At 48.6% G+C, this 13,572-nt stretch overlaps 1 protein-coding gene and 1 pseudogene across 2 annotated transcripts in view; both read right to left on the reverse strand.

The window, feature by feature from the left end:
* SPOCK1 (SPARC (osteonectin), cwcv and kazal like domains proteoglycan 1) overlaps window positions 1–13,572 on the reverse strand; it is a 513,210-nt gene that overhangs the window by 153,484 nt on the left and 346,154 nt on the right. For both annotated transcript variants that reach the window (XM_042935806.1, XM_042935812.1), the window contains one exon: window positions 3,317–3,431. In XM_042935806.1, the coding sequence (XP_042791740.1) occupies window positions 3,317–3,431 (115 nt within the window). The remainder of the gene's footprint in view (window positions 1–3,316; window positions 3,432–13,572) is intronic.
* LOC122224770 lies at window positions 11,464–12,891 on the reverse strand (annotated as a pseudogene).

Here is a 13,572-nt window from a genome sequence, read left to right on the forward strand (position 1 = left end):
CCGAGGTATTCATTCTGTGGGAGGGAGGTGGGGAGGTTGGACCCACAACGGCAGTGAACACCACTGCAGAGCCTTCCTGGCTCAGACCACCTCCCAAATCCGGATAAGGGAGTGGGTGCGCTGCCTCAATCACAGGCTCCTCTTTGGGCTGTTTTTCCAGTGAACAAAAGGTCCCTATCATCAGGAATGCAGCCATCTTCTTAGCCCTTACCTGCTGTGGATCACAAAGAGGGCGGCAGAAATGACACTGTAATCCTCATGCTAAACCTCACGGCTTCCCCGAGAAGGAAGGACAAGCAGGCAGAGTCACCAGAGGAAGAAGCCAGGCATCTGGAGGGGGCTACCTTCTTCTTAGAAACATGCAACTGTGGGGTTTCCTGGCTGACCTTCCAAAACGAATGACATAATAACCATCATCGTAATTGTTTTAGCAAGTGGCAGACCAGCCATCATTATGTGACACTAGACTATATGCCTTAGACAAGTGCGCGTCACTGAACTCTCACACAAGGACACGCACAAAAGAGCCCCTGCAAGGATTAGCAACAATTGCTACCCATAAGGTCTCTTTAAGAATCACTAGTGGGCGGCGCCTGGGTGGCTCAGTCAGTCAAAGGGTTAAGAGTCCGAGTACTGATTTCTGCTCAGGTCATGATATCAAGGTTTGGTCCGTGAGTTTGAGCCCCGCATTGGGCTCTTGGGCACTGACAGTGCAGGGCCTGCTTGGTATTCTCTCTCTCTCCCCTTCTCTGCCCCTCCTGCATGCATGTGCACTCTCTATCTCACAAAATAAATAAATGAACATTAATAAAAAAACAATCATGAGAGGATGCACCCCAATAAACAGGAAAGAGGAATGGGTAAGTATTTTCATTAAATCCATTTTACAGACGATGAAGCACAAATTCTGAAAGGTAAAGTACATGCCAAGGTCACAGAGCAAGGTAGTAGCCAGCCTGGGAAAGGAACCCTGGTTGGTCTCATTCCCAAATCCATGCGCTTAGTCATTGTAATCCTGTGGCCACCAGAATACGAGGGAGATGAGGATTATGCTTTCCACACAAGCAAACAAGTGGTGGTGTTCCCAACAAAGAAACAAGGCACACCCAGACACACACAACCTACACCTGGATAGGCCTGAATACCAATATGGTTGCAGCCTCCATCTTGCACAGATTTGAGCTTAATGCTGACCATATCCTGTCCGGCACTTTCAGAGGGGCTCTATTCCAGGAGGAAACAGGCAATGGTCTATCCATGTTGCACATCCATATACACACACATACAACCAGATGCTTAAAATCTAGAGCATTATCTCAAAAAGGGTATTTAGCTATTTGCAGCAAAAGAGGCCCCCCTCTTACAACCTTCAGAGAAGGAAGAAATCATGTGCAGCAGGAAACTCTAGGATAGTTTTCTCAGAATATGTCTGCCTGGAAAACTTCTAGTGACAACAACAATTTTTTTTTTTTTTTTTACATCCCACTCCACAGTGAACTTAATTTTCCTTGAGGGTAGGAAAGTATGTAGCTTCAGTGTGTAACACAAGCCTGGCACATTGTAGGTGCTCGGTATCGTTCTGTTAAATGACAGTGAATGAATGGAGAGACAAGGACAGGATGAAGGGAGAGGCCGGCACACGGTAGTAACAGAAAACAGGAGTTTTGGAGCCGGACGGTCCAGGGTTTGAAACATGGCTGCCACTTCCTAGATGTATAAGCCAATTACTAATGCTGCTCTGTCTCACTCCCCTCATTTCTAGAGTGGAGACAAAAATAAATCCCAGCTTGACAAAAGGGCAGGAAGAATTCACGGATGTGGTGCTGAGCACAATGCATGCATGGTGTGTGCTAGGGTTTGGGAGTGAGATCTATCTTTACTTCCAGGGAGAATACTCCAGTCTGGAGCAAAGAGTAAAACACATTATATCTTGCATCTCAGTCTTATGGAGACAAAGGGTTACTGTTTTTAGGTGACCACCAGGCTGGATCTGTAGCTGTAGGGACCAGGTTTGCAGAGGCAGGGATGTTGAGGGCTCTGCTCCAGGGAGTTTCTCTGCTGGACCATGATGGAGCTTCCCAGGCAGTTTAGGAGGAAACCACTTAGGGAATGGAGGGAAATTAAAACACTTTGCAAAAGGAGCAGCCAATGGGACCAGCATTGCTCAGACTTCAAGAACTGCAGGAAGGGAAAGGACCCATCCGGCATGGTCCCATGGTCGAAACGGAGCTAATGAGCAGAAGCCACAGGAGATGCACTTCAGTGGGAATCGAGTCCCAGAAAGGCTGCATCCTTTGCTTGAGGTCATGGCCCAGCACAGGTGGATGGCAGAGCACGTTGCCAAGTCCAAAACAGGTGTGGTGACTCCAGTGCCCATGGACTGAACACCTACCTCTCCATTGCACAGCAGTACAGAAAGAAGGGAGAACAGGCCCTGCAAATGCCTTTCTCCCATCACCACCAACCCAACCCCACTGTTAAAGAACACCGTGTGTGTGTGTGTGTGTGTGTGTGTGTGTGTGTGTGTGTGTGTACACGCACATACGTTCATGCATGGGCACATGCTGGTTCTTGCTCCGAGTATTTTTGTAGGACTGAAGGCCCACCAAGGAGACTGAATTCAAAGGCTCTTTCTGCCCTCTATAAAAGCTTTCTCCCACTGGATGGAGAAAGCTGGGAGAGGTTGAGGGTAAAAAGGCAAAGCTTTAAAGATCTTAAAGAAGAGTGAGGAGACCTCCCTCCGTGCTGGGCAAGAAGGTGATCAAGTACTATACCCTGAGAAAACAGCAAGGCGTGTTCTCAGTAGAAATGGTGGTGTGGTGGTGCTGAGGAGGAAGAACCCCAAACCAGGGCGCCCCGACTGGCGAAGATGCCCACGGCCCATATATCTGGGCATGAAAGCAGACAACCCTCAGACTCCGAGGAACCTCAAAGGATTATAACACTGACAATGTCAGTGACAAGCAAGAGACTAATGATTCAGAACCTGTTTTCTTAGCTCTAAGCTTCTGGGATCTCTGGGGTCATTCCTGAATGAGGAATGGCCCCCACAATGACAAAGAAGGGATTTTCCGTGCATCTGCTCAGATGAGGGCTCAGAGTTAAAGTTGATTTAAAATAAATGCAGGTATTAAAATTTTTTGCAAATCTGTGTTGGAGAATTGAGATGCATACCCCAGGATGACTGGAGGCACCAAATACCCTACAAAATGGCGATAGAAACGCCTGCTTTCCTTCCCCCCCCACTGTCCCCCACTCTGAGATTGGGTACCCCCAGATCTGTCAGTCGGAGCGCGCTTCCCGGCCCCGGCCTTACCTGGGGAGAAGGTGTTTGCGGCTGACACACAGGGCAGTCTGGTAGTCCTGGGTCACACACACTTTGTGAGGGCTGCACTTCACCTTCAGGCAGGGGTCTTTCGATGGGTCCAGGGCTGAGGCAAAAAGAGCAAGAAGAGGGGTGGGGGTGAGGACTTCTAAGGAAATTTAGTTTCTCTTTCAACTCAAATAAACAAATGGGAAATAAACAGACCATGTGTTTGCACTCTGGGCGGTTTTCTTAGGCTGATGGAGATTGGAATGAATACCCAAACCGAGGGGAATTCTGTGTCTACTGCACATGTTCTGCTTCAGCATCAGGATACTGATTCCTTTGTGCTTTGGGGAGTTTCAGCATCTCCATGTCGGGCAGGAATTACTTTTAAAATCCTTTAGAATCTTACATACTCCAAGGACCAAGAGCTCCTTTTCCCTCTTTGGTTATCTGTCTGCAATTGCTTTTTATGACTTCATCCATGCCTACCTTTACTTATTTCCTACCACGTAGAAAGTCCTTGAGGACAGAGTTTTTTTGGCTCCAGTTCAATCGACACGGACTGTGTGCATCAATAAGCCCATGTTAAATTTTGGAAAGAGCTTCAGGAGGCCCAAAACCATTTTGCGCCATGCAAAGTTCCAACATAATAAGGAAGGGAAAAAGCTTACACATAAATATTTATTGTGCGAGGCAGAATGAGATAAGGGCCATGACGGGCATATAAAATGATAACGGAGCTCCAGAGAAAAACAGAGATCAATTTCTGGGGCAAGGATTAATGAAGCATTAATATGTGAACTGGATCCAGAAGGATGGGCAGAGTTTGGGAAAGCGAAGTTACAAAAGGCAGTCTAGACTGCCATGGGTGGACCATCACAGGGCACTTGATCCAATCAGTAAGTGTGGCTTGTGGGTGGTAATGATGGCGAGGGGCGAGGGGCGAGGGGTGGGGGGCGGTGTGTGGAGAAGGGATGTGGAGTCGACCAAGGCACTCCAGAAAGGGTCTCCCAAAACAGTGGTTCCAAAACTGCACAGTTTTCCAGAACAGGCTGAGCGGCGGGCCCCGGGCTAATCAGCGCCCCACACACCGAGGTGCGCACGCTCATTACGGCAGCGAAGAGGCCGCAGGGAATTCTCCGCAAAGCAAAAGCAATTGTGCTGTCTCCCAGCTCCAGGCCTAGGCCTATTAGGCAGTAAATCCTTCATAACTTTCTCCTCAGCCCGTGGAGGCGAGGCCTCCCCGTGTCCTCCCCACGCAAACATTTGCTTAAACAAACTGGCATCCTGAGCAGGGACAGCAAAACTGCCATGAGAAACGCCATTGTGCCCACAGCTGCCGGGTCCCCCGGCCACCACGAGACCCCTGCACTTAGAGAAGTCGCGGTTCCTCTCAGCCCGCCCAGGCCCAGAACCTCCACACCATTTTCCTCAGACAGCAGCTGGGAGTTTCTCAAGGGACCTGAACACACAACATCCGGAGGCGTTTCTGCTGCTTGAACAGTTCAGGGCAGCTCCGTCCGCTGCAGCAGCACCAGCCGCTATAAACACAAGGCAGGGTGCATTTTTAGGCCAGTCAGGCCAGCAACAAGACCCAGGTCCTGGTCCCAGGGGAGTCATCTGACAGAGCCTACGCCCCAAGGGATCGCCCGGCTGCCTGAAGCTTAGCAGAGGGAAACGAGGTGCAGGAAGAATAAAAGAAGCTGATTCGAGCCCCAGCGACAGGGCATTCACTTTGAACTCTTCAGCTGAGGGCTGCATCTGGGAAGCAATGGCAGCAAGGCTTGTGTCCGCTTCCGGAGTCCTTCAAGCCTAGGCCTTCCAGAAACTCACAACGGGAGTTTCTGGTCCCAGGTGGAAGGCTCCCAGTCCTGGGGATGGCCTCAGACCACTGGCTCTTTCCTCGTGCAGTGTCTCCCACTCCCAACCCCAGGGTGGCTGTCCAGCCAACTGTGACTTGCCTTCCCAGGCTCATGCAAAATGCAGCCAACCTGAAGAACGATTACCAGATGACTGCTAATGACGGACCGTGGCAATCCTCCACTGCTCCTTCTCACATGCCCAGCCACCACAGGATGAGGGGAGACATCGGGGATCTCAAGGAACTTGGGGACCAGACCACAGGCAGCCCCAGCCAAGGTGCCAGCCTAGGTGCTTCCCTGATTGGTGCTAAGTGCTACAGAGCCCTTGGGATTTTCATGGGAGTGTATCACAGAGATGGAAACTAACAGGCTGCCCTAGGAGGGTGGGTATCCAAATCTGAAGTACTCCATGACCAGCTTCGTGGCCAAATTTGAGGTTCTTTTTGTTTTTGCAGCCAACTGCACAAACACCAATGTCCGTCGACAGGCAGTACAATCTTGAAGGAAGTAAGTCAGCCGAGCATAGTTTGCAAGAGCAGACTCCAGACCCGGTGTTTTCGAGTGTGAATACGGCTTACTCATACCTCAGCTGCCTCCTCTATATGGTGAGGGTTATACCACCTGCTCTTGGTTTGGTTATCTTGAGGGTTAAAGGAGCTAATATTTGTAAGTCCTTAAAGCCAACTTAATGTATGTTAAGTACCTCATAGGTGTTTGCTAATTTTTTGTGCATCTGGTCCCCAGAATGAGTCATAAGTCTTCATAAAAACAAGAAGAGCTAACACCCACTGTTTCAGACATGCAATGAACTAAGCCCTATAACTGGATTATCATATTTAATCTCAAAACCACCCAAGGAGGTGGCTGCTGTTAATGTACCCGTTTTACAAATGAAGGTCTTAAAGGGGAGTCACCGATGAGAGGTGCGGAGGGTATCTGACACTTGGCCCATCGACTCCAGAATGCAAACTCTTCACATTCATAGGCCAGCAGCAAAACAATCACCTAGGATCTCCTCTGAAGGGTTGACTGCGGGGTCCACCTCACACCAAGTATGGAGCCCACAGGCACCATGTTCTTGGGAGTTCCTGGGGCATAAAGAAAGCCAAGGGGTAAAAGGAAGGGGGCAGTGAGAGAATCTGGTGCTTCCCAGGTCAGGCCATGCAGGACTGCCCCCATGGACCTCACACAGCCCCAGGGCTTCCCGAGAAGGGGAGGTGCCCAGCTCCGGGGAACTGTGCCCTCTGCGCTCTCCCTCTGAATGCGGCAACCCTCCAGCTAAGTCAACAGACCAGTGTCCTGGTCAGTTTTCTTTCTGTAGCCTTTCCATGTGTGACACTACCATTAGGCTAACTACTACGGACCGCCCCCCTTCCAATTCTTGAAGCCAGCATTTCTTTACAAAGAAATCCAACGAAAAAATACTAATAAACGAAAATGAGTCACTTAACTCCATATACATACCTAACAATTTGCATACAGAAATCAAGTCTACTAAAAATTAATTACCAGGGTCTGAATACTTCAGACAGGGATGCAGATTATTTTGAGTAAATGAACTTCATAGCACAACAAAACAGTAATAAATCAAGCTGCCAGCATTCATTTAATCACCAAGGGGCATTTTGTTTCCGAAAAACAGCCACACTGAGATGGAAAGGGGATGAGGATGGTACAAGGAGTGTGTCATTTCCCTTTAAACGCCGTCTCCCAAGCGAGCTTTTCTAAGCAGCCCCAAGGCTCACAGCAATACTCTGGAAAGAAGCTGACACCCGCATTGGACAGGGCTGTGTGGCTCCACTTTCTAAAGGGAACGATAACAGATCAGAATAATAAGCAGCATTTGAGAGGCCCTTTAATAAGGTGCAGAGAAAGAGTGCAGGTGAGGAGGTAGGGAGAGAGCTGAGTGTTCGTGATAACTGGGAGCAGGCCCAGAAGCTTCCTTGTCAAGGGCTAATGATTTCTGGAGCCTGTGCCCTGAGTCTCTCTCTCTCTCCATGCACAGGCTGAGTGACAGGATGCAGCGATCCCCACAGGATGGCAGAGCCCTGCGTGCCCTCCACTGCTTCTCTCAGGGCACCCGCAGGACTTCTCCGGGACAGCATACCTGGCACAGAGCAGGTGCCCACGGGAGGTTAATTCCCTCTCTCTGCCCATTTCCCAAGACCAATCAAGTGTCCAGTGGCACAAGACACATGTCCAAGTAATTCGTTGACTAATTTTTACAAAAACCATTTTCAAAGAAAAAAAGAACAGGGACAAATTAATTTAAAGAGAGATTTGTTAAGCTGAAAAACACTGACTTCCAAAGCAAGTTAATTACAGGCTTCGTGTAATTTTTATTTCATTAATTTTATTTTTTAAGCTCACTGCTTGGTCTCAATTAAGGTAGTGATATTTTAATTATCTTAATTGTTTCTAAACTTGTTTTCCGGTTTGAGTTACTTTTTAATTAGCTACATTGATTTTAAAATCCAGAATCAAGCCTTTTTGCTGTCAGTGGGCATATCCCATAAGCTCACTGGCAAAGGGTTGTAATTCCTGTGAGAGCAGAACAGGCTACCCCCTCAGAGATGCGGAGATGAGGGAATGTTCCATTTTGTGGGTTGGCCCCAGAGTCCCTGAGAGGCGCCTAGGGGACTGACACACACTTGGGTTTATTCCCTTAACACCTGTAGAGCTTCTGTTCTGTGCAGGCTAGAGGCCGGCATCTCCAGAGTGAACGTGAAGACATTCCTACCCTCCAGGGGCTCACAGCTCAATACGGATGACAGACAACAGAAGGGCAAGTTCAGTGTGTTAGGGGAGATGTGGGTACCTTGCCCAGCCTTTCAGGGGGTAGGGAGAGCTCCTTGACAGACAGGTATCTATGGAAAATGGGTTTAAGGCAGGTAATAGGGTGAAGAAAACATTCCAGCTCAGAAGCAGCTCCCTTCCCAGAGGAATCAAGGCAAGTTTGGGGGAACTAAAGCATTTGTTGGGGCCACTGCAGGTTGGAGCAGGGGTGGTATGTGGGAAAAGTGGACAGAGTGGCAGCAGCACCATGAAGGGCCTTTAAGGGATCATGGTCTCCAAATCCTACAGTGTTGGCAAACATGGCAGAACCTGGTGACCTTTGGCACATCCTCCCATGCTGAAGTTAGTGGAGAAGCTATAGGGAGAGAGAACCCTTTATATACCTTTTTCAGGGTAAGTGGCACTTTGATAAGAACAGACAAGCTGCACACTCTCACCCTCCAAAGAAGAGGGATATCAGGGTGGAGGTCTCTGTGGTTGGCTCTTAGAGCTCCCCTTTCTCCCTTTGCAGAACCTCTGGGGACACTGAGCCATGCAGGATTCTGGGAGGCAAGAAGCCTACCCAGTGAGTCTGACAAGCAAAGACATCATCTACAACAGTCATGTGAACTTGTGGTCCACTCTGGTGACTCCAGGGAATGTCCAGAGACAAGAGGCCGCTCAACCTACAAAAAGTTGACAAATTAATGAATGTTTTCTGTCTTCTTGTTGTTTTGAAGACTGCTCTCTGCCTGAATCATGCTCAACTGAGGTTCATCTGAAGAGCAGACACTCCCAGTGATTCATTAGCAGTGACTTAATGGATGAATGACAAAGAAATTACTCCAAACTGCTAAAACCTCGTCAAGCTAAGATCCCAAACATTTATTACAGCTTGTCTGTCCCCATGGTAACCTGGGCATGCATCTTGCTCCCCCCTCTCCCAACCTCTGGAGGGGCTTGTTTACTAGCTGACGACAGAGCCGCACAGAATACAAAACAGAAGATGCTGCCCACAGAATTCTGCTGGAAACAGAGAAGAATGACAGTTTGGAAAAGCTCTGTCACCATTTTCAGCTTTCCAATCGAGGTACTGGATGTGTTCATGGGAGGCTGAACAAAGGGGCCCAATGGCCATGTGTCTGAATAAGACAGGCAGTTGAGTGACACAGACAGCTGAACATGTATGCCCTAGGAAGGGGGGGGAGGGAACGGGAGTGGATGGGGACACAGACAGATAAGGATAGAGGAATAGATGATAAAAAGGTGCATCTTACCTAAGGAACCCCTCCTGAGAAGAGACATTTTCTTTTCCCTTCAAACAGAGGACCTAAGAACTCTTTTCTTTCTGTGTTATAACTAAAAGCATCCTCTCTCTTACACTGTGTGTGTGTGTGTGTGTGTGTATGATGGAGGCTAAGTTGTATAAACTGGTAATGGGCAATTATTCAGCCATGTCCCTAAATGCTAACAACTGTTAAATACAGGTAGATGGGTATAGAGGAGTTTATTTCATCATTCCATCAACTTTTGGGTATATATGAAAACTTTAATATTAAAAGGAAAGAAAAGAAAAAAGAAACATCCTACAAGCCAGCAAGTTAACATATAAGGCAAAAAATGTACATCTCGATAGTCTACAGTAAGAGGAAATTATCAACAAGTTGAATGTCCATCTACTCTACCCGGCTTGGGCTACCGAAACAAAATACTAGACACTGGGTGACTTGGACAACAGACTGTTATTTCTCACAGTTTTGGAGGATGGAAATCTGAGATCACGTTGCCACCATGGCCGATTTCTTTGAGAGCTCTCTTGCTGGCTTGTAGATGGCCACCTTCTCACTATGTGAGAAGGCTTTTTCTCAGTGTATACACACAGCAAGCCAGTAAGCTCTGTGATGTCTCTTTTTATTCTGCATACCTTTTTTAAAAAAAGATTTTATTTACTTTTTTACTTAAATCCACATTAGTTAACATATAGTGTAATAATGATTTCAGGAAAAGAATTTAGTGATTCATCACTTACATACAACAAGCAGTGTTCATCTCAAGTGCCTTCCTTAATGCCCATCACCCATTTGGTCCATCCATCCACCCAACAACCCTCCAGGGGCCCTCACTTTTGTTCTCTGTATTCAAGAGTCTCTTATGGTTTGTCTTCCTGTTTTTTATCTTATTTTTGCTTCCCTTCCCGTATGTTCATCTGTTTTATTTCTTAAATTCCAAATATGAGTAAAATCATATATTTGTCTTTCTCTGACTGACTTATTTCACTTAGCATAATACACTCTAGTTCCATCCGTGTTGTTGCAAATGGCAAGATTTTTTTTCAAGTTTAAAACATGTATTTAAAATTTTTTTTAATGTTCATTTATTTTTGACAGAGAGAGACAGAGACCATGTGCGGGGAGGGGCAGAGAGAGAGGGAGACACAGAATCTCCCGCAGGCTCCAGGCTCTGAGCTGTCAGCACAGAGACTGACTCAGGGCTGGAACTCAGACTGCAAGATCATGACCTGAGCCGAAGTCGGACGCTCAACCTACTCAGCCACCCAGGCACCTCTAAAACATGTATTTAAAATACAATTCATAAAATGCTTAATCTGCCGACTCTGGAGCCCTCGGTGCGGGGTGGGGTGGGGTAGGCAGCTGCCTGCTAAACCAGCAGAGCAGGACTGCAGGGGTGTGGCCCTCCCTCCCATGCCCTTCTGCTCAGACACCCAAGAGGCCCATGGGCACCCCTGGGATCACACAGCCAGAAAACAGGTCCCCAGATGTTTCCAGAGTCTCTGCTTACCAGGGAGGCTGGGGCAGCCCTGCCGGCTCATCCCTGAGCAAAGCATCCCCACATGGGGCAGAGCAGGGTATGGCTGGGCTAGACAGGGCAGGGCGGGGCACTAGGCTCTGGAAGAGGCTGATGGTAGCAGATAGGGTGTTGCCTCCTGCCTGCAGGTGGGGAGCACCCTGATTTTTTTTTTCACCACCATATCACACTTATTATTCCAATGGCACTAATACAGCTGGGGGTGTTCACGGTGATGCTGCACAAAGTTTCCTGCCTTTTAGCTTCTTCCCAAAGAGAAAGGTCTACCTGCTTGTTCCTTCCCCCTTTCTGGGGGAAAACCCACCACAGACTATTTACCCAAATAAACCTCTTAATGCCTTTTTGTTGTTGTTGTTGACATTTGAGTTTCTGAAATGGAAAAAAAAAAAAACAAAACTGTTGAGTGTCCCATCCTGCCTCCCCCACCCCCACCGGCTAAATAAGTCCCTGTTGCCAGGGCATTTCTGTTGCCTCTGATATCTTGAAATAAATATCGAAAGAAATGGCAGCAAGTGTTCACATTGAGTGATGGCACAGAGTGGGCCCCAGAACCCATCAGGTGGAGCATCACTGGGGACAGTCTCGAGGTGTCATGGAGAATGCGAGGGCTTGCTGTGGTCGATTGTCAGCCGAGTGCAAGGGCTGTGCTGAGTCCCACCCAGGGCAGTGGACTGCAGGGAGGGCAGCCTACTATTTGTCCAGGAAGTTGTCCAGGGCTGGGATTCCTTCCTTCAGGCCCTTGCGTGTTTCGGCCATCACCTGGCTGGGGTGGCTGGTGTGGTTGAAGAGATCCCCAGGCAGGGTCTGCCAGTGGTCAAAGACGCACTGGGAGAAGGCCTGGCCACCAGGGTTGGACCTCAGGTCAGCAGTGAACCTGAAGGACTCGTTCACAGGCAGGTAGGCCTCCACGACAAACATGGGGGGGGGCCGGCTGGGACTCCTCAAAGACGTGACCATGCTTCCTGTTCAGGACACTATAGATGCCACTAGCCACTTGTTCTGGACACTGAATATCCACAAGGTAGATAGGCTCCATGAGACAGGACTGGGCGGTCAGCACACTGGCACAGAGACAGCGCCAGCCAGTGGGGATGATCTGGCATCCGCATGCAAGGTCACATCAGGGACATCGAAGCACACACCCCACGTTTTCCTTGCACAGGGCTTCCTCTTTGGTGGCCCACTGGAAGCCAGCTACCATACTGTCCTTGATCTCGTTGAGGCACTGCACATCCTTGGTGATATCGGTGAGGACACTGGGGCTGGCGTCAGGCCCAAAGCATCAGATCTTGTGGGCTTCTGCCACATCCCACTCATACTTCTCGGCCAGATAGCGGACCTGCTGCTTGAGTTCTTGGCGGATGGACACTTCGCCCTTGTCGATGTCCTTGGCCAGGCCATCGGGGAAGGGCCACACCTTCATGCACAGTTGGTTGTGCCTATTTTGGGACTTGGACATGCAGAGCACACTCGACTCCTCACTGACTGTATTCCGGTAAGACACCACGGGGTTGGATTTCTTGATGGGAATGCACGCGTGGTCCTCCTCCAGGTCCTTCAGACAGATCTCCAGTTACAGGTCGCCAGCCCCTGCGATGATGTGCTCCCTTGACTCCTCAATGATGCCCTGCACTGTGGGGTCCAACTTGGCCAGGCATTCAGGCCCTCCACTAGCTTGAGAAGGTAGGCTGGATTCTTGGCCTCCACGGCAATCCGGACAACGGGGCTAACACTGAACTTCATCACCCGCATGTTGTGGGCATGCTCAAAGGTGGTGATCGTGCCATTCTTCACCAGGAACTGGTCCATGCCCACCAGGCCCACAGTGTTCCCACAAAGCACATCTTCAATGGGCTCCACATAATGGCCCATCTTTAGGATTGTTCTCTGGATGGGCTTCAGGTACAGGTCCTCCTTCTTCCCAGGTGTGTAGTTGGGCCCCATGATCCTGACCTTGAGACCAGTGGACACCAGCCCCGAGAATACGCGGCCGAAGGCGTAGAACCAACCTTTGTCAGAGGTTGGCACCATCTTGGAAATGTACATCATAAGTGGGCCTTTGGGGTCACAGCTTTTAATGCCCATGGCTGAATCGTCACCCGGAGACCATATATACATATTTTTATACACACACACACACACACACACACACACACACACACCCCATGAGATGTCTCTTCTTATATACTATCTTACAGGAATAGGGCCCTACCCTGAGGACTTCATTTAACCTTGGTTACCTCTTTAGATGCCCAATCTCCAATACAGGACACTGAGAGTTAAGAGTTCAACATATAAAACATTCAGTCCATAACACCATCTATAAGGAAACTGTTACCTTAATTACAAGACATCCATTCATGAAATCTTGTCCAGCTGTTATAAAAGAGGAAGTAGATCAGTGTGTACTAACACAGGTAGATATTTATAACAAATTAAGTAAGGAAGCAAGTTAAAATATTTGCAATGGCAAAGTAACTTCCAAACACCAGACAACTAATAAACGGCAAAACTAGTACTCAAACTAGGTCTGCTTCTCAAGGAAGGACCTTTCCCTTTGCTATCCTGCTGACCTTGAGAAGTCCTTCTGCCCACAAAGTCCTAGCCTCCACCCACTTACACACCAGAACCTTCCATTTCTCTACTATCCTCTCCCTCCTGGGACTATCCCTGCAAAGACCTGTGAATGAATTCAGACACCCTATGCCGTCAGGCCAACACCACACCTGATGTCTGTATACACTGGTCTAGAAACCTCACCTGCAAAAAGTAACCTTCTCTTGCTTCTTAGAGAATCTT

Source organism: Panthera leo, chromosome A1 (assembly GCF_018350215.1).
Source record: "Panthera leo isolate Ple1 chromosome A1, P.leo_Ple1_pat1.1, whole genome shotgun sequence".
NCBI classification, from domain to species: domain Eukaryota; kingdom Metazoa; phylum Chordata; class Mammalia; order Carnivora; family Felidae; genus Panthera; species Panthera leo.